This window comes from Megalops cyprinoides, chromosome 22 (genome assembly GCF_013368585.1).
Source record: "Megalops cyprinoides isolate fMegCyp1 chromosome 22, fMegCyp1.pri, whole genome shotgun sequence".
NCBI lineage: Eukaryota > Metazoa > Chordata > Actinopteri > Elopiformes > Megalopidae > Megalops > Megalops cyprinoides.
The window spans coordinates 11472432-11493300 of record NC_050604.1 but is presented as its reverse complement, the minus strand read 5'-3'; the positions used below and the strand labels follow the sequence as shown (position 1 = coordinate 11493300).

Sequence of the window (20869 nt, the reverse complement as noted above, 5' to 3'; positions counted from 1 at the left end):
CTGACACCCCCAACCCCCCCCCTGCTCCGTTACTGATTAGCCAAAAAGGAGGCCGGACGTCCTGGGTCACCACACAAGCCTCTGGAACCTTGCTTGCTCAGGGGTGAATAAGTGATCGATTAAGGGCCTCTCCAGCTCTGCTCTCCACAGCGGGAGCGTTGGAAAGGGGTGGGGTGGGGGGGGGGTGTGCTGTGCTCACGGTCCCTCGAGTGTCTCAGCTGACCAGTCAGCAGCCTTTTCATGTCTGCTTCTGTCGTGTTTGGTTTCCATGACCATAAATGGACCGTTTTTTAAACTGGTCCAGGGTCACGCTCTCCAGATATGTGATAAGAGTTGTCTCCCAGCCCCAGGAGAGAGGAGGAAAGAGAGGAAAAGAAAAGACAGCGCTGACTGCGAGGAGGACACTCGATCCTAAACAGGAGGAGACCTCACAAGCCTATCTGACTGCAATTAGTAGTATGGAAGGGAAAAAAAACACTGCAACGATTCAATTGCCTCTGCAACAGAGAAACATTCCCTTCTTCTTTTACCTCAAAGGGGTTAAAAGAAATTGCAGCCCCACAGCACTACAAGTAACATCCAATGCATTAGCAAGCTGAGTGTATTGGCAGGTAAAGAGCACGGTAAATGCTGCTTACTTAAACATTTTTTTTGGCCTCCGACACACAAGCTGTGTGCTCACGGCGTTGTGGGATATAAACACACTGCTGCATGCTAAGCTAAAATAAGACATGAGAGGAGGTGATCACACGATACGTTGCAACAATGTATTGCTTTCTTTAGGGAACGAAGGGCTGCAGACCCCAGGCAACATGGAGCTTTCAGCAGTACATGCCCAGGGGGGGCCTCAAACCACACTTTTCTTCTTATTCTTTTTGCAAAACTGAATGATGTGCAAAAAGAAGATTCTTTCAAACGACTGCTTTCATAAATGTACCGCTCATAAATTGCCCGTTAAACTTTAACTCATATTGTCACGGTGGCGGGTTTACATGCTAAGCCTTGTTGTCTTTTAAAAGATCCTCGTTTCACACAGCCAACAAATGGCCAGGATTGGATGACAATTCCCTGAGGGGTTTTATAAATAATCCCAACCATGGTGGGGGGGTTGGAAGAGGTGGGGTGGGGGATGGAGGATTGGAGGGGGGGTGCAGTTGTGCTCTGTCATGTTTCCTCCACTTCCTGCTTGTGTCACCTCTCCTGGACGACCCCTGAGATATGTTGCCAGGAAGACTATTACCAATGATGTATCTAAGTGAGCCATCTTGCACTACAGCAAGCTACACAGTGCATCATCCACGGCCACACCCCTTCTAGCTGCATTCGGCTTCATCGTTTCTTCAACTTTGCTGCACAACCCTGACACAGCCATGTCTTAACAGGTTATTTACCCGTTTGAGAGAAATAGGTGGCAAGATGGAGCCATGATATGACTAAAGAACTGAACCTAAGGAAGCCTGATGAACTGCACTGCAGAATTTATTTGCTTAACAGGCACCTTTATCCAAAGCGAATTACACTGAAAATATTATCCATTGATACAGCTGGATATTAACTAAAGCATGCTGGGTTCAGAGCACTGCTCATAGGTTCAGCACTATCCCATCTTACATTCAAACCCACAGCAGTTTTGGTCCTTATCGCATTATGTGACTGTGATGAAACTAATAAAAAAGAAAATATATTAATGGTTATTATATTGATTTCTCCTTTTGTCTGGGAATTTACTTAACCATTGCAGCTTAGTGCATTTATGCAGGCAATAGAAAAACTAAGCTTAATTTAAGGGCAAGACCAAATAGGTCATGTGTAATAATGAACCGTTCCGCATGACAACCATCACCAATTTACCTCACTTCTGTTGATCTGGATCCAAAAAAAAAAAAAAAAAACTGTGAAAAAAATGGGCCTGAATGAGCACCTCTTCAAGAGAAACTACTGCTACTCAAATGTCTTGACATGCTTGAATAATTCCAAAAAAGTTGGGTTAGGAGTTTGATTTATGACAGGGGCTAGTGGTGGGGTAGGGTGTGGGTAAAGGTCTTAGGTTAGGTTGAATTATGCAATATATTACATAATGTATATAAACATAACCCATAACCCCTAGGGTCCACAGTTGTATGACATGGCATGACAGGGACACATTGGTATTACTGAATAGTGACTATCTGTGCTTCAAATGCTTCAAAGTAAATTTTCCAAAATGCCCAGCAACCTATTCAATCACTTGCAGGACTAGTTAAAGATGGAGATCTAGTCCTATGTGCACATGTTTTCTTTTCCAGTTTAACTGGTGTGTGTCACTGTGTGACAACAAAGTGGATGTCCCATGCCTTCCAATAGGATTTGCCTTTGCCTTTGTGCTCTCCCTCATCTTATTTGCCCATTTCTACTTGAATTGGACTCCATGCAGCACTAATAGACCAATCCACAGACCCACCACAGAGCCACTTGAATCAATTCTGGTATGTACACACAATGCAAAACATTACAGCTGTCATGAATGAATAGCTATTGGATTAGGAGCTGTATCACTTAAAACACAACTATGATGTGACCATTGAGTTCCAGCCAGTGGCTAGATATACTTAAGTCCAACTAGGCTCAAAAGAAGTCTCCACCATTGTAAGAACCTGATCCGAAGGAGCTCTTTGCTGTTGTTAGAATCTATTTGCTATTGTCAGAACTCACCAAAAAAGAGCTCTTCGCTAACCTCTTCAAAAAAGAGCTCTCCACCAGTGTCAGAACCTGGTCAGAAGGAGCCCACTGTTCCACCATACGCTTGCACTCAGACTGTACCACTACATCAGCAGTTATGTGAACCAACTAGGGGTTGACTGAATGCATTTGCACTGCAATAATTAAATACTTCTTGCGCTAGTGAAATCACTTGTGAAATGCATAAATAAATCTGAATGATCAGACACATCTGTACCTACTTGCGCACACCCATGCACTTGTGAGTGTAGGTTCCCCTGGATAAAGTCATACTCATTATAAATCAGAGATAAGAACGTAGCTCACACTAAACCAAACCAACGCCAACCTCTCCAAGTTACATATACAAGTTAGCAGCCAAATGAAACACAAAAACAATACTGATTTTAAAGCTGTCATGAGCTCACCATTTTACATGCTTCATGGTTCAATTTTTATTGCCAGTTAGAATGTGAACACGAATCTTTTCAGCCTCTACAGAACAAAAATCCAAACACAATCACTCAGGGAAAAAATGCTCTTGAAAGCTCTCACACAAGCTGGGATGACCTGAAACTCAATACAAAATTTACAAGCGTCTTTCAATAAACCTTTGAATTTTTCCTTGCCTGGTTATCCTCATGCTCTCCACCAAGGCCATAAACCTCCCTCATCTAAAGCACTCTAGCTAATCCTGTAGCCCGGTCTTCCGTAAACAGTAGGTCTGAAAGACCTCAGCTGGATGAAGGAAACCCTATTCTTCTCCACCTGAAAATCCTGTATGCTGAATTTGGAATGTTCAACATCTTTCCACTGACTGAACCTTCACCTCCATCAAGATCGACTGAAAGGAAACATACATCTGTCATAACAGCACAGGGACTTTCAAAAAGATTATTATTACCTAGCAAGTAATACTCTTTTGAAGTGCTCACTGTCAGATGGTGTTAAAAACACCTGTGAATAGGATTTCTAAATGTAGTTACCTGATGTGTATCATATTCTGCAAATTGTGAAACTGGGGAAAATTAAGACATGTGCGTGTGCATCTCAAAATAAATCTATAAAACAATGAAAACTAAATGTTCTAAAAGAAATAAACATGCCTACATATGCTAGATAACTTTTTTCCTTAAAAATGAACACATTTATCACATGTATAATTGTGGCAAGTGAAGTACATTGTTAAAAACAACCCAAAAAAGAGACCCTATATCAGCACCAACAATCTGGCATGAAGAAAAAATGTGGGGGTGCTGATGTAATTGCTGACTAATTTTTCTTTTCACAACACGTACAGCTGGTTATGAAAATGAACTGTAAAGGAATCTATTCAGAATCGCAGTCTAATCAATCACAATAAAAATTAAGTATGATATAAACAATACAGTAGCCTTTCACTTTATCACTTTTCACTTTTAGACATTGTACATGACATGCCAGGGTTATGGTACTTTCTTCTTAGATTTATTTGGAAGCATTCCTGGAGATCTTACAAAACATGACAAACCACTGGAAACAAGGGGGATAGTGAAATTAAAAACAAACTGGACAAAACTCTCTACAAAATCAATAAACAAAGCATCCAATTACTCACTCTTCATCTCAACTGACGGACAAGATAAGATTTTCATACTTGTAGGAATTTTGTTGGTCTTGTTTAATCTTTTCGTGTATATTACATTATTTAGGTGACAGATGTGCCTTTTTGAATGAATGAATACAGGTCAGCTGAAGAGCTGTTTCCCAAAAGTAGTACTTATAACGGTGTCACTCAACAAGAAAAAAGTACAACAAAAATAATACATATTTACAAAAGACAGTGTTCATCCCAAAAGACTCGCCTAAAAGACCCGGTGAGAGGACTGAAAACACCTATATACAAACCCAATTTTATAATAACATCATGAATAACGCATACATGATAAACAAAAGTTATACAATCCCTCCTTCGCTTTTACGAGACCTCCTTAATTTTATGAGGCACTGATTTCGTTGGAGTAAGTTACTTTAGAAGTCGATTTCCAGTACATATGCGCCGACATATGCGCTAGACCGAATAACCATGTACATCTAAACACAAGTATACGAGTAAGGATAAGAACATAAATGTAGTTATTACCTCTTCTTCGTGGTTATTGAACTCATTTGACTCGCTCTCCTTTTCAATCGTGCTGCTATTCATTTTGTTATGGGTAACGTGGTTCAACGTTGTCTTTGTAGCAAGTATTTATCGAGATCCAATGGGTTGCGAGGGTCGATTAGAAGCAGAGACGGTCCCCACGCACAATCCAAAACACTGGGAATGCCGCTGTTCTCAATTTGTCAACATTAACGAGTACGAGAAAAAACACGATGCCAACATAAAAATAACTAGCGGAGCAGAGTGAGTCTCTAGTCAGTCTGACAACGGTCTTCTGCGTAAATTATAGCTAATTCTGCAATGACCAAAGTGGAGCGCGATGATCACCTATCCCCTTATCTCCTGACCGCTCCGGTTAGAGTGGAGAGGGAAGGACATGTTAGCATTTCTCATTAGCAACATGGACAACGTCAGAGACCCCGCATAAACTAATCTTTTCCTTCTCTTTCACGGGGGGCCGGGCATTAGTACAGGGGGTGGGTCAAAACCGCTCACTGCATCGAATCTTATTTTAAAGTGAGCTATATGAAGAATATAAACTATTGAAGCAGTTTTTTTTGCAACATGGGTGTACAGTAGGGGAAGAAAACACTTCCAGAAGAAGCGTGCGTTTTATGACAGAAAACCACGTAGTTGCAATGTGTTTAAAATGAGAGGACGGTATAAATCTGCGTCTACCTCGAGATCTCTGCTCATTACATCAAACCTGAATGGGAATATGTCTCCATTGCAGTTTTTATTTGTGTGAACTTCGAATCCCTGGACCGGACTACCACGGAGAACAGTGTGTTCCTCTCCCATGATACTGAACAGGGAGGTTCAAACCTCATTGGTACTATGCTGACAGAAAACAGATAAGGAAAGGACTCTATCATTTGTTGTATTAAAAATTGTATTGTTCCCTGTACTACCGCAAGGCAGTTGACAGCTACTCTTTGCTGAATGTAGGACAATTTTTTAAGCCCTGCAGGTGATTGCTCAACAGAAGTGCTTCTTTAGGCCCATTGTGTGAGGTGTTGGATGAAGTATTAACCAAACTAAATGACATGTCTGTGTCTCAGTCACTCCTGTGTCCTTGACTTGTGTAACTGGGCTGACAGTCAATGTTATGTTTATCTCCCAGGGCATCATCTATAATTTCATTGAGAGTTCAACCAAGGGGGATCAATGTGCTACAGTGAAGTAATAGCTTGGTCAAATGCAAGTCATTAAATCCCACAAAGTGAAGCTCCTAAAATATAGTCTTTAAGACCATGTCGATGAGGTCCAATCCTGAGCCAAGGTTAATAACAAATAATCAACACACTCCTTTTAATGTTCGGGCCACTGTTTGAAAGAGATCTGTCACCCAGAGTCTCCTAGTTGGAAGTTTTGAATTTTGGCTTTAAACATTCCAGCTATGTTAAGTCCACAAATAATGACTGTTGAAGCTGTACATTTGTTTTCTTTAGGCTGTTATGTTAATGCTATTTAGCAGGGGGTCTTATCCAAAGCAACTTACATTGGTTACAGTTTTACATATTATCCTTTTATACACCTGGATATTTACTAAGGAAATAGTGGGTTTAATACCTTGTCCAAGGGCACAACAGCTGTGACCCAGTGGGGAATTGAATTCGCAACCTTTCGGCTAAGAGCCCTGCTCCTTACCGCTATGGCACACCGCTACTAGTATCGTGCTACCATATTCCCAGTTTTACAAACTATAGGTTCCATTACAAACTTGTTTTGCAGTCATACACTGAGCATCATTAGGCAAGTTTTGAGGTACAAAGAGATGAGCATGAAATAATATCCTGTATGTCCGAGTGAGGTGTAGTTTAAAGTGTCTCCAGTACTGATTTGAAGGGAAACAGTGGAATTTGGGGTTGAAAGAAATGGACCATCCCTCTAAATCTTATCAAACTTGAAACAATCATGAGTCATAGTGAATGTTTTTTCCTTTGTGAACCAAGCAAAGGGTTCACAAAAAAAAAGAAAAAAGACATTTTCATTAGAAATGTTTCCAAGTCTCTGACCTGACCCTGATCCATTCCTTTAGCATGACTGGAAGGAACAAGGATCTTCCCTCCTCCACAAATGCTTCCAACGGACTCTGTGGACAAAGAGTTAGGGCTGTGTCTTTGAAAATGGTATTGTCAGACGGACCATCTATGGATTGATTCTAAGAAATGGTTAAAGTAGCAGTGAACTCCGCATGGTTGAATTGAAAATATCTTCTAAAGAGGAACATGTTCATTGCATGGGTCATGTCAGGAACAAGAAGAGGGAGCTCTAGTTACCTCAATCATATGTAAATGTACAAACTGCACATTTATTAACTGTCTAATTTTAATTTGCACTATTACTATTACTATAAGGTATAAAGGTATGTATATATATTCCCTGCAGCCTTGCAAACATTATGTGATTATATTACAGTTTCAAATTCAAAACAATAATTTTGCATAGCAAAGTATTTGCAAAGTATTCCTGAGAGCACATGTAGCATGAAGGAAATGTGATTGTAGCTATCAATATGGTGAGGGAATGTACTAAACCTACGCTAAACTGTGTGCATTTTGCTTTAAAGGCTGGCTTAATCTCTGGATGCAGCTACAACACCATGGCTCTATTGTATAACAAATTCCTATTAGTAAAGCTGCAATCCACTTCAAATCCACCACACTTATCCATCATGACATCCGTTGTGCCCTTTGTCCAAAGGTGTGGGCTTGAAGCAGGGGGACAGGAACATATTCTGTCATGGAGGCAAAACAATATAGAAGGGTCGTGGGCAACTGTTGCATGAATATTGCCTGTGGCTCTCACAAGCCAGCAGTTTGCTAAAACTCAGATTTTCCTGACTGGATGTTTTCAGGCTGAAGCACCTTCCAAGTCATGTGCTCCAGTAGGAGTAACAGATATGTAGGTATGTATCTGGGGAATGGACTCTCAGCACAGCACTGTAAAAGAGCGTGTGCAATGCAAACGATTTCCAAATGCTGCTGAACCATCACCGTAATGAATAAGTGTACTTTTGAAAATGCTGAAAGAAAACAAGCTATTAGCCCTTTATAGTCTTTGGACATGGCTGGCATGTGGTTTCATATTGCCGAACACCAGTTGGCTGTGATGTGTGACTCTACTTATGACCACAGACATAACTCCGGGGAAAACAAGCACCGTGGCCAAAAAGAACTTTAGTCTCTGTCAATTATAAATCCGAGAACAAAAGGTCACCTTAGCTAATTAACACACAGGAGCAGAAGCTGTTTTTGCCAACCTATAAAAAATGCACACATAAAAATTCTGGAATGGAGTATTGCTTGAACTTTGAACGCTATGCCCTCAAAATTCGCTTTGTTTTCACAAAATTACATGTGACAGAATTGTTTAGAACTATAACAATAATTAACCACACTGCAATTCACCCTAAAGGGCTTCAAAATCAACTCATATGCTTTCAGTAGGAAGGGGCAATTAAATTAGGAAAGGAACAAGCCGGCCAGGCATATGATGGCCTGACATACCCCAGCATCCTGTTGCTCTTGGAGATGGCCGTCTCCTGGTCAGGCAGTAGCACAACATAGCGACCAAAGTTCTATATATAGAAAGCGGACCACATGCCAGTGATTCGCGCCACGTTCAGTGCCCATGCGGAAAGCTTTGTCATTTCTCTCTTGGCTCGGCGCAACCTCACCTGGCGTTTAGGGTAGAAGGGGGCAGCTGTTGTTCCACTGATTTCAATAAGGCCTATTAGATGGGTGACCTCAGCGCACACCCGCTCCACCCCATGCGTGACTGAGGGGCGGGGGGTGTTGGTGAAATGGGTCACATTGAAGAATGCACACACTAATAAAAATACATATGCATGTATTGAAAAGGTTCTGGTGTCAGTTTGATAAATTGATTATTCATGATAGACTGTGATGCACTCAAGCCACTTTGACTACTGCATAATAGTCTTTGTGCCAGTGACATGTCGGAGGCTGGAATGCTGTCACTCGCCATCTTGGATCCTCACAGCCTCTACAGCTAAACATAGTCCATCAATGATTGCACATGATTATGAAGCCCACCAATCAGAACACCTTTCCAGGATCAAGATATCATCTTGATTATGATTGTTTAATGCTGCCAGCTTCACTGCAGCAGAAACGCCAGATAACAGCAAATTGTACGCCAGAAGTTCGAATATGACACGAATGCAGCACAGTCATGCTTTGCATGTGATAACCATGCAGGGACCCAGTGCAGTGTTGGTCCTTCTTTTCTAAGGAACAAACATGTAAAGTTGCACTATCAGGAATTCAGACAGATGCAGAGGTTAATCTTTATACAAAATCAGCATTACATTTCTGTGAAACTGGAATCGTTTTAAACTGAATTTCACACAGTCCCCCCAACCCTCCATACTCCATACATTTTCAATAGCTGCATTTCCACTGCTGGGCTAGATCAGCAGTACCAAGACTTCCTCTTGCCTTTTGATTTTCTATTGTGTTTCAGGCCTTTAAGATCTGCTTTTCCACTTGGGGCCACAGTACCAGGAAATATGGCCCAGGAACTACAGCCAGGAATTTAAACACAAACCCAGGAAACCCAAAAAACACACAAGAGGAAGTATAATAAAGATGGTTGCTATAAACAAAGCTTGATGACTATTTTACAAACATTTGTTTGAATTTAGCTAGCCATCCAGCATCCTTACAAAGATTTGTTCTTGGTTGGGCAGGATAATGGATTCAGGAGGGATACTGTGTAACCTTAGTAGCCAAAAGCTCTCCTTGCTGACTGACTTTAGGAAAGCAATTGTACTTCTGTCCTGGGTCTTTGACACAGGCCTGTTGGCTCTGGCACGATCATGCATATGCATGCTGTGGCCTGGCCAGCAGAGTAGATGTTCATCACTACCTCCTCGCTACCGTCACCCAAAGTTAAAGCACCAAAGAAGGAATGCAAAGGCAGGTCAAAAAAGCCTGCCTCTTACCTCCCCTTCTTCACCATATTGTGAGGAGCTACAGCACGCAAGGAACCGACAAGCAATGATCGAGAGGCCCCGCACAACACAGGTCAAAAAGAGCCATTTCTGCTAGTCTCTAGTGGAGGTCCATGGTCTTATCAAACCAGCTTCTCCTCTGGCAGCAGTGGGTGGATATGAAGGAAGGATATGCCACAGCTGCCTGTGGCTGTTATCCCACACAGAGAGGGACCCTCCCTCAAAGAGCCAGGCAGCGTGCCTGGGCGTTCACTGCAAAGCCGCGACCCACCACAGACTGGCCACCCAAAGCAGGATGTGCAGATTCACCTTTCTTTGTTGCGTGACACAGTAATGAATAGGTGTAGATGGACGTGACCAGCAGAGAGTGCAGATTTGGAGCAGAAAGTGGACCATCCAAGTACAAGCTCCTCAAGGTCACGTCCCCAAGGCAAACACGTTTTCGGTGTCGCTGCAGTGCTCGCAAATAGCAGAGAGGGCTGTTCTGAGGCATCAGCAGACTGTGCCAGTCACTGAAATGGCTCCTTTGGGAAAAACATAAATGTGGTCATTTCTATTAATTACTTTGAAGATGGCCTTACGCAAGGCAGCTTACATAGTTTGCATTTCAACATTTCCATTCACAGAGCTGGATGTTCACTGGAGCACTTCCCATTAAGTACGCTGGTAAAGGTTACAACAGCAATGTTCTGTACTCAGTGTACTCAAACATGAAACAACCTGATCGTGAGTTCAGCTTCCTATCCACTACGTAATACACCCTGCATGAATTCTGTTTATTCCTATAACACTGTAGAATAGAATGGCTTTCTATAAATATATTTGCTCTGAACTGTCATTTCAAATATAAAAATCATCACCTTCCAATGGTGTGACAGTAGTTTCTGGCCGGAAAGCACGGTCAGCGACTGTGCCTTCATGAGCGAATAGGTCGAAGAGCGAAGAGGAATGAGGCGGAATACGTGTCTACTCTTTGAGGCAAGATGGAGTCATCTGCCCATGAGTGTTTCTGATCCGACAGACCACGAGAGCAAACCGAGCAGAAAATAACACCACCGGATTTCTCCCAAACTCCAGCGGAATAACTGGTAACTCTTTACCTTTTGCTATTGCAGAAACCCAAAGGTCACAGCTTGTGCTTATCGTGAGATCAACTCAACCTGACAGGTTCAGCGGGCAGATAAAGGGTTAAACAGAGAAGGGCCACCTTAAGCAAAAGCGTTTTTGTTTTTTTTTTTTTTTTAAAGCAGCGAGCTCCGTACTGTTGACATACGCTCCCCATAATGGATCATAATTCCCTCTCGGAATGCTTTTCAGCACTGTCCAAATGTCAGGGTTGGAGAGGGGAAGGAGACCTATCACGGAGAGCGAGGCCCGTACGCTGAGCAGTAGGCAGGCGTTATACATTTCCTCGCAAACATCGCTCTCAAGTTTCGCCATTCGCGCCCCCTTCGCTCGCTTCAAGGACGTCTCTCCTTGCGCTGGGGCTCGTCTCGGCCGCTTCAGCACGAGGCGCTGGGTGCCGGGCTCAGCTGCTTCTCGGCTGGAAAAAAAAAAAAACCGAGACGTCCTGACCCGTCACCAAACGGGCGGGCGTAGCCTACAGTACGCTTCCACGCTTCCGCACAACATCAAGTCCGTCACGTCGCGCATCGCGGAGCTGGCACATGCAGCAGTGGCTGCCTCTTTTATCACTGTGTTTGGGCTGGAAGCTTTTGTTCTCGGAGGCACTTAGACATCATTTTGCGAGCAGCTTTGGGAGTGGGCGTCGGGGGAGCTGGGAGGGGGGTCATTTTCGGGGGGTTGGGGGGGGGGGGGTGCGGCAGAACGGCTTGCCTGCTGGGCGAGGGGTACAAAGGCAGAGACGGGCCTGTGTTGTCTGCGCGTTTGATCTGTCGTCGCTCTCTCCACGAAAGCGGCCGTGCTGCGCGGATGCTGAAGCATCTGTCGCCGGAGCCTTGTACGCAGGTTTTGTGAGAAGCACGCTGCGGTTTGAACTGACGAGAAGAGCCCTGTCAGATCACGTCGCTCTAAAGTGACCCAGAAGAGAAGACGGAATGAAAACCTGCCAAGAAAAGATACAATGTGAGGAGAAGAACAATAAAAATAATAAAGGAGTCTTTCAGATGACATCTTCCCTTGATCCCATTGTTTTCTAATTTTTTATGTCTTCCTGTTAAAAAAAAAAACTCCAGTTTGCGCAACCGGCCATTACAGTGAAGACATCTGGGGAATTCTAGTTTTGTTCAAAAAACGCCAGGTCAAAATCCAGTCTTCAGACCCTGTTCAATCTAACCACAATGCAATTCGTCCTTAGCGCTGAGTACTCGGCGAGACCCGATCAGTGACAAATGTCCCATAAAAAAGAGAAAGTTGAAGTCAACATGAATGAGATTAATAGCACAATTTGTGTCAACAAAGAGAACAAATGATCAACTATTTCAAATGCAGCACTAGTCATAAACCTGCATTTAAATAATTACACTGAATGACTTAAGGCAGAAAAAAGGCAGTTGGATCAATCACACCGTTGAGAACACCACTTTGTATATGGCAGGAATAGCCAGCAGACCCTCCACTTTCAACTGTAAAAACTCTGGCCACTCCGGCCTCTGGCCAAATACTGGCCATGAACCAAACTAAAGAATACGTATCAAATTCATACTGGGAAATGACTACTTGAAATCAAATCAAATTTATTCTGGCAAATGACAGCATAAAATCAAATCAAATTCATAATGTCAACATTAAAAATAAAGGGACAGGGAATACTTTGTGGATACCTAACTGTTCCTTGAGATTTTAGATGGATGTTGTTTATGCTGCCACATTAGATATAATGAAAGATAAAGGACTGAGCTGGGTAGTGGTTGCTCCTTTCTAAAATCATTAAGCTTCTTATCTGGGGACAGCATCAAATGGGCCATCACCATTTTAATGGCATGCTCTCTGTCCCACCTATTCTCAGCTCACCAGCCAGTCCTGATAGGTGCTGATTATCTAAATACTCTTCCCACTAAACTCAAGACTGGAGTCCATGCTCCATCTACCTTCCAATAGCATCATCTCTTCTGTGTGAAATTTACCGAGCAGCTGAAACACCACACAGTGTATGTGTACACGTGTAGAACATGGACAAAGCCTTCAAATTACAATACCGAAAATAACATCCAATACTGCAATTATGTTTTGCATCCAAAGCAAAAGGGAGAGAGAGCGAGAGAGGGAAAAAAAAAACAGAAACAGACATTTTCTACTATAAATAGCCGTTCTCATCTCTCCTGTAGTTTGTTCTTCACTTTAGCTGGACTTCACGCGGTGAGCAGATTAGATATTCCTGGCCAAACGCAAGCGGTGGCACAAAATCCTGTAGGTCACCTTTCACATTCCAACTGGAACGCCAGGCCGGACGCAAAGGCCAGCTGTCAGAAAGCCTTTGTCTTTCGCAAACTATCTGGTGGCCTTTTTAATGTGACACGCGGACCTTCAACTTTGTTGTGATTACCGTGGAGGCAGAGTGGTCAGGGATAGGCCTGCCTTCTGTGAGGGGCCCGGGTTTGCATTTCTTGGTCTTGCTCAGCATATGGAGAGGTTGTCCTTGTTTATCGAATCTAGCCTCTCAGCAAATAACTACATACCCAGGAAATAAACCTTTGGCTATAGTGTAAATATTAATACAACGCAGAGGAAGAGTGACACTGACCAAGCATAATATGTGTCACTCTTCACTCTGTTTGACCACTCCAGGTCAAACATCTGCAGTCATACTGCAGATGTTTGACCTGGAAGCATATTTAATAGCAACCCTAGTATACACTGAACATATTTTATTACATCACTGATTTAATTCAACCATCTGACTTGAATAAGAGGTTCTTTTTGGTTCCAGTAAATTCCAGTAAATTTGCCATCTGATCTTTGCAATGATGCAAACAAGGTTATTCTATGCCTGAATGTTCACCGTGAGGCTGATACAGGAATACAATTCACAATATTTCTCTTGGACAACGAAAAAATAAACAGAGAATTCGTTTTCAAAGATCCATGTAATGCATCCGCAGTGCAACGCAATTGTGGCCAAAGCTGTGGATCCAGCATAGAGTTCATGCCTGCATAGGTGCCTACTTGCAAAGGAGAGAGGAATGAGTGCCTTCCTGCTTGGACCTGCCGATTTACACTAATGCGGTTGTCATCTCTCATGTCTGTCACTTATGCTCATGGCTGGCGTCACACCACCGTTTGAAAAAAAATAGTGAGAATGCAATCCCAAGTTGCTGCCCCCATACCCCCCCCCCCCCCCACCACTGAAATGTCTGGCCCATTGTCACATTCCCTGGCCACTGAAACCCTTAAGGGACGATGCTCTGACACATCTGAACAGTTACCGACAGCCCTCAGTAGATAGGTGCATTTCCCCTGTGGCATAGTGAGACTGGTGCGTGCACTGTTCAGCTGGTCTAGCACCATAAACACCTCACCTCCCACCTCAGATCCATGTGTCAGGAAGTCACAGACTATCTCACACGCTGTGCTGGCTCACACAACTCTCTCTTCTCTTATCAGAGTACATCCCTCCCTCCCTTCATCCATTGTGAGGCTTACTTGTTCCTTTAGAGGGTCATGGTCAGACATAGCCACGCCCTGCTGGCCCAGGGGGCAAGACTAGACCACAGCTCGGACGGGACGCCAATTCTTTGTTGGAAGCACAAATGCGCACACACACACACACACACCCACACAGACATGGGGCAGTGTCAGAAATGGCCATTAACAGAGACAGCAGGTCTTTAGACAGTGGAAAAGAGCTGGGGGAAACCTACATGCAGGGGGAGGAACATGCAAATTCCGCACAGATAAAGACAGAGCCAAACCCAGGATCCCTGCAGCTGTGAAATGCCCTGCTGAACCACCATGCCTTCAGGAATAGAAACATATGCAGTTAGAGAGAGTGAGACTGCTGACGAAGCGCATTTAAAACACATCATAGGACAGCTACCTCAAAATGCATGCGTTTGTTCTGTGAAGAAATTCAATTCAAGGAAAGTGCCTGGCTGGACCAAAGAACCATGACCAAATCAGCCCTATGAAGGTATGAATGTTGCATTTTTAACTATATACTATTTTATTTTAAATATTCATAGGAATTTCACGCTCACATGAGGGGTGGATGTTGCACGGCAACTATAAAAGCCACCTTTATGATTTTTTCAGGGAACAGCCCTCAGTGGCCTTTGAGCTCTCTGCTTCAAAGCCATTTCCTGGCTTACCCGTAATTCCTGGTTTCCCTTTGTGCAGATTTCAATCTCTGCATCACTTCCCAGCCTGACAAAGCCAAAGCGCTCTCTGGCAATTACATCTCATGACTGACTAAGAGGACTCCCCCCCTCCCCGAGAGACGGTTGCAGAGCTTTGGAACATGCTTACTCCATGACTAAGAGGGGAGAAACAGGAAGACCTCCGCCGAAGCGGTTTCAGACGGGCTCCGCGGTTGAATCTGAGTCCGCAGCTGACCACGGCGTCAGGTGTGCTCCGCGGCCCTTTGTTGTGGTGCTGCCGGAAACAGAGAACCGCAGATGAGAGAGAGAGAGACAGAGAGAGAGAGAGAGAGAGAGAGAGAGAGAGAGAGAGAGAGAGAGAGAGAGAGAGAGAGAGAGAGAGGACACCGCTAGGGTAGAAAAAGGAGGAGGGAAACCCCTCATCCTCGCCACAGTTGGGGCCACACAAACGCAGCGACACCGGGAAAGCGGATAAAACAGGGCCGACACCCTGGTGGGGCCCCTCCTACTTGCGACGGGCAGCTGGGCTGGCGGAGGGACCCCCCTCTACTACCCCCCCCCCCCCCCCCCCACACACACACACACACACACACACACACACACACACAGAGCAGAGGCAGTCTGTGAGGCAGATGCTGCGGTGTACCAGGCCCAGGCTCATTTAGACCCGCCTCACTGTGAGCAATGAAGAGGCCTCTCTCCTGACCCACGCCACAGGGGACCACGCGCATGTGACCACCCACTGCCACGCGAACGGGGGGGCCGGAATCATTTTACAGTACGCTGTGAAGATCTGTGCTTTGAGCTGCTGAGTGGCAATGTCACCGTGCTGTGGAGAGACGAATACACCACACACTCAGGACTGGATGAAAACACTAATTGGTGGCTTCACAGTGGAGTGCAAGAGTCAAGCTGTTGCTCTTAAATACCATGCAAAAAAACAAAAAAAAAAAAAAAAATCAAAAGGCACCTATAACAAAGAAGACTTCAGTGACTACACTGTTTTGAAGTGCCTTAATACAGGGTGAGGCATTATGTACTACAGGTTTTTAATCATTAAAAAATGAAGTATTACATGTATTCACATATGTGATACACATATTTGACTGTTTTAATAATGATGTTGTGTCTTTGTATAAAAGGCTTGTTACATCTGTACAATCTCTCAATCTCTATCACTTCTGCTTCCTTACGGGTAAAAATCCTATCCACATACAGGATTAAAGAGGACAGACATCAACAACTGCATTGTCCTTTTGTAACATTCTGATCATTGAAAACAAGGTGCTGCCAAGTGTGAAATATAAAACCTACCAACACTAATGTTAAATCTAATTTCTATTGACAAACAGGAGTGAAAACCTCACTGTATAGGACCCTAATGTGTGTTTATTCTATGGGTAACTTGGTAGCACCACCTAGGGGGAGACACTGTTAAATGCAAGAGTAAAGGCAAATGGCTTCACACAGTACATCCATTCTCTCAGATTTTCAAAGATCATGTGATCCAGACATGTGCTGTATGATATAAAGTGAAAAATAAAATGGAAGACATGAAACACAATTCTGTTTAATAACAACAATTAAAAAGCTCCATGTTGTTAATAGGTTGCTAATATGAATATATGAGAATCTTGGCCTGTTTTAAATCTTTAAATGCTCTTATTCTTCAATTAAAAAAGTAACCAAAATTAAAAGTATGCTTTTCATTGCTATATTTTCATTAACTTAACCAACCACTTAACAAGACATGAAAAAAGCAACACTTACTTCACTTTGTTAGTCAAATACTCACTCCAATTAATTTCTTTTTAACACAGCCTTAATTACAAAGAGAGTTTTTTAACATAGTTTCTTGCTTGAACTACAGATGCTACAAATGATCTGTTACCTTTTCATTTAACATAACAGTTAGGACACACATCTTCAATAATTAACTCAAATATTGTCAGATGATTTTTTTTCAAACCTTTTAATTGGTTTAGTTCGAACAAAATGCAAGTGCAGTTTCATTTAAATTAACTAGTTAAGATACACGTGGAATGTTGACAGTAATGGTTAAGGCAGAAATTGCACAAATACAAGGGATTTTTTTCAAAGAATACATAGCACTATCATCAGTAAATATATATGATTTCAACATCAGGGGAGTGACATCAGAAAAATACACATAAATAAATAAACGTATGCTGTATAACTTATAACCGAACAGTAACAGTTTAAATGTATGTGTTGTACCTCCCATTTATTGTAGCAGAAATCAACACTGGAAAGCTGTGAGCTTCCATTAATCAAGAAAATAAAGCTTGTGTGAAATTCTTGGAGTATTCTTTAACAAACTTTGCAGCAATCAAGTCCACAAAAAACCACTGAATGATTGGATTGGAGACCAAGTGGGGTGAACCTGAAGGGACTTCAGCACACTTTGCGGTCTCATGCTGAGATCATGAAACTACTGACCACTTGAGGAGAGTCCAAAATCAAGCATTCTTTCACTTCAAATACACTGCAAAGGGGAAATGTAACTTTCAGACTTCAGAGTGAATGGGGCTGAAAAGTTCTGTGCCCTGATACAATTTTGTGCACTTCAGTGGGTCACCCTACTAAACTGTAAGGAGCATGTTAAATATTAGTTTACTTCTGTAGTTTAGTGTTGCTTTAAAATGCGTATACTCATATTTGGTCATGTTAAGACAGGAAAAATTTTCGTGTGTGAACTCTTGTACAGTGGAAGGTAGGCATCACAGGTCTGCACATTGTCAGGTCCAGCTGTTCTAGGGCTTTCCTGGACATGGTTCTGTGGTAATTTTGTGAGCTCAGAGTCAGATCAACACAATGCTAGTTTTTTGCAGGCGTGGAGTTTGCTTTGACCGTTTTCTTCAGGTGGTGGTAATTAGGAAGAATCTTCATGAGGAAATCTAGCTGGAGGCTCTGCGGCTGTAGAGGACACAGGGCAAACATGGCTAAGTCTATCTGCACTGTCAAATTCACCCCATCCAATGTGGACAACTACATGCCTCATCCCTCCCTTGTATATTTGATCAGTCTGCTTAAATCAGGTGCTGTAGTTTACATTTGACAACATGATTGATATAAAGATTGCAAAATGTGCACTCTACATATTCCTGACTAAATATTATAACAAGACAAACATGCATCTCCCTGAGTGGCACTCTGCCTCCAAAAGCCTGGGTCAGCGCTGAGATACTGGGGCATGACAAATCCCATAACAGGTGGAGAGACTGAGTGTTGTCACTCACCAACTCTCCACTCACCAAATCAAACCACTTTGCTCTTCATAGCAGAAATCTATGATTGGTTCAAGTCAGTGGGGTCACTGAGTGCACACGATAGCTCCACCCACTTTTGGTGCGCCCTCGTGTCTCATCATCCTCCCGCCACCGTGGTGCACGGCGTGAGCTCATCAGGGCGGAGCCTACCTGTGGCCTCTCCGTCTGGACCCGGCGCATGCAGCCCGAGCCGTAGATGACCGTGTTCTCCGGGATGACCTCGCAGGTGTTCACCTGGCAGCAGGCCCCGATGATGCAGCCGCTCGTGAGGATGACATTCCTGCCCACCTCAGCTGAGGAAGAAGAGAAGAGGCCATTACTACATCATCTGCATCCCTGCATTAGAGCACTGACCATACCATGATTCATAAGGGTGACTCTACTTCCTTAACCCATTCAACACACAAGTTGGACAGATTTGCTGGAAAAAACACAACAGTTTAGTAAAATACTCCTGCACAGCATCATGAGATTGGGTCAATGTTCCCTTCTGTTAAGGTGTAAAATGCATCCCATACTGTATTCATGTTAAAATTGTGGTCTGCAATATGTAGTTCGTCTTACCTTTGGATTCTATAACATTGTTATCCCCGATTTTCAAAGCCTGGGATGCTGTATGAGTCATTTAAGGGATTGTACACTTTTTCAACAGCGAGATCAACAAATGAAAAAAACAACTTAATATATATTCATGCTACTGTTGAACAGTGCTAAGTGCTAACAGTGCACACTGCCAGAACAGCCTCAGACACTGTAGACCGTTCAAGACACTAGCCTTAAAATGTGGGGCAGTCATGCCTTCATGGGCAGTGCATTGTCAATCAACAGAGCGACGACCACCATACCCACACCATCTGCAGCACTAAAAGGATACTGCATCCCACTTCAAAGACGTTGTTTGTTCCGATCGTCATGGTCTTGGGCTCCACGCCCTCTGCATCGGGCATAATGTTTTCAGGGTATCTGACAACATAAACCAGGTCATGTCTGAAATTGATTCTTGGAAGGTTAAGTAAGCTTGAGGTAAGCGACTTCGGTGCTACAGAACGCCTCACCCGTTAATGATAAGAGCTTGCTCTTCGATTAAATTGCCCTCTCCGATGACAATGGGGCCTGCCTCGGCTATGATGCGAGCCTTGGGGTGGACCACTGTCCTTGGACCTAAAAAAGTAACATTAACATCACACTGAAATCAATTTCTCCTTCCGTTAGCACCACTCCAGATAGCTGCTTGGATAAATAACAAACGCCTCAGAAAAAGAAACAACTTACCAATGGTCACATCACCTCTTATTTCGCATTCAACGCAGACCACTGCCCCAGCTGCGATTTTAGCACTAGGAAGACACATAAGACAGAAGAATGAGATCATCGTAGACTGATACCAAATATTGTCAAATATTTTGCAGCCAGCTAACTAGCCTGCAAAAATGTTGCCACCTGTCAGCAAGTTAGCACGGCTAGCATAATGGATTTATGGAATATTGTTTAGGACAGACTCAAAAGCACTTTGGGTATTTGTTAGCAACTTTTTCCCTGAACTTTACGTTATGGTGTAGTAGCTACACAGTTATAGCCGCATATACTCATATGGTACATATTTATAGACAACGTTTCTTTACAAATACCTAATTTGTAAACAAACGGTTGTGGGTGTTACCGGTTGTTTTCGCCAACAGTTGTACCCTAGTTAGCAAGCCTGCTAGCTGTAACAAACTGCTGTGGGAGACTTAGATTAGCGGGCTATGGTACTACCACAACACGGACCACTCGTATCTGATCATCCATCACTTTCTTTCTTAGCAAGATAAAACACAACAGAGTGACAGGCAAACAAAGCGGCGTCTATGGCTGGTAGTTTACCTTTTCTGGGCGGCTTGCTTCACGTCCGCCATCTTGACAACGATTCTCAAGCAGAATCGACGATTGATTTACAATCCTGTGCAGTACTGCTTGACTACGCAAGCCTAAAGGGAAAAGGACGTCAATAAAATGACCATTTGCTGCCACCTGCTGTATACAGGTGGTAGTACATCAGTGGCTGTAAACACCGTGGATGTATGTAGCCTATATTAGGAAATGTGTTTAATTAAAAAGAACATAGGCTTCCAGGACTTATTCCAACGAACTGCTAATTGATGCTGAAATCGAGGAAGAATTTTCGATCTTGTCGAAATATTCCCACATGATTTAGGGCAAGCCCGCCATTCAAATCAATAGGGGTTATTAAATGAGTAGTCGTACAGCATGACAATATTGCGTTTTATAGTTTATGCTTTTTTTCTGTTGGGTGAGTATGCGCACCGTATACATTTTAGAGAAAGCTAGTATTCATACATTGCAGCTGCGTGTTCACTAATACATGCAAATTGAAAAGTGTAGTCTATTAGTACATCACACATTAAATTTCACACACATTAATAACAGCACGCATGAAAAAGTGACTAATTTAGCCTCTGTGGACATATCATCTTTACACTTC

The 20869-nt window shown here is 43.1% G+C and overlaps 2 protein-coding genes across 4 annotated transcripts in view; both read right to left on the bottom strand.

Annotated features, from left to right (window-relative positions):
- LOC118769970 (RNA-binding protein with multiple splicing-like) overlaps positions 1 to 5225 on the bottom strand; it is a 30637-nt gene extending 25412 nt beyond the window's left edge. For all 3 annotated transcript variants that reach the window (XR_005004528.1, XM_036517407.1, XM_036517406.1), the window contains exon 1: positions 4820 to 5225. Coding sequence is in view for 2 of the 3 variants with exons in the window: in XM_036517407.1 (XP_036373300.1) it covers positions 4820 to 4882 (63 nt within the window). In the remaining variant the exon portion in view is untranslated. The remainder of the gene's footprint in view (positions 1 to 4819) is intronic.
- Positions 5226 to 17214: 11989 nt separating this feature from the next.
- LOC118769757 (dynactin subunit 6-like) lies at positions 17215 to 20327 on the bottom strand. Its single transcript, XM_036517056.1, has 7 exons — positions 20251 to 20327; positions 19660 to 19724; positions 19443 to 19548; positions 19262 to 19350; positions 18952 to 18999; positions 18538 to 18680; positions 17215 to 18034 (listed from the first exon to the last, which is right to left on the bottom strand). The coding sequence occupies exons 1-7, from the start codon at positions 20280 to 20282 to the stop codon at positions 17936 to 17938; spliced, it is 582 nt and encodes a 193-aa protein (XP_036372949.1). The 5' UTR covers positions 20283 to 20327; the 3' UTR covers positions 17215 to 17935.
- Between the last annotated feature and the right edge of the window lie 542 nt (positions 20328 to 20869).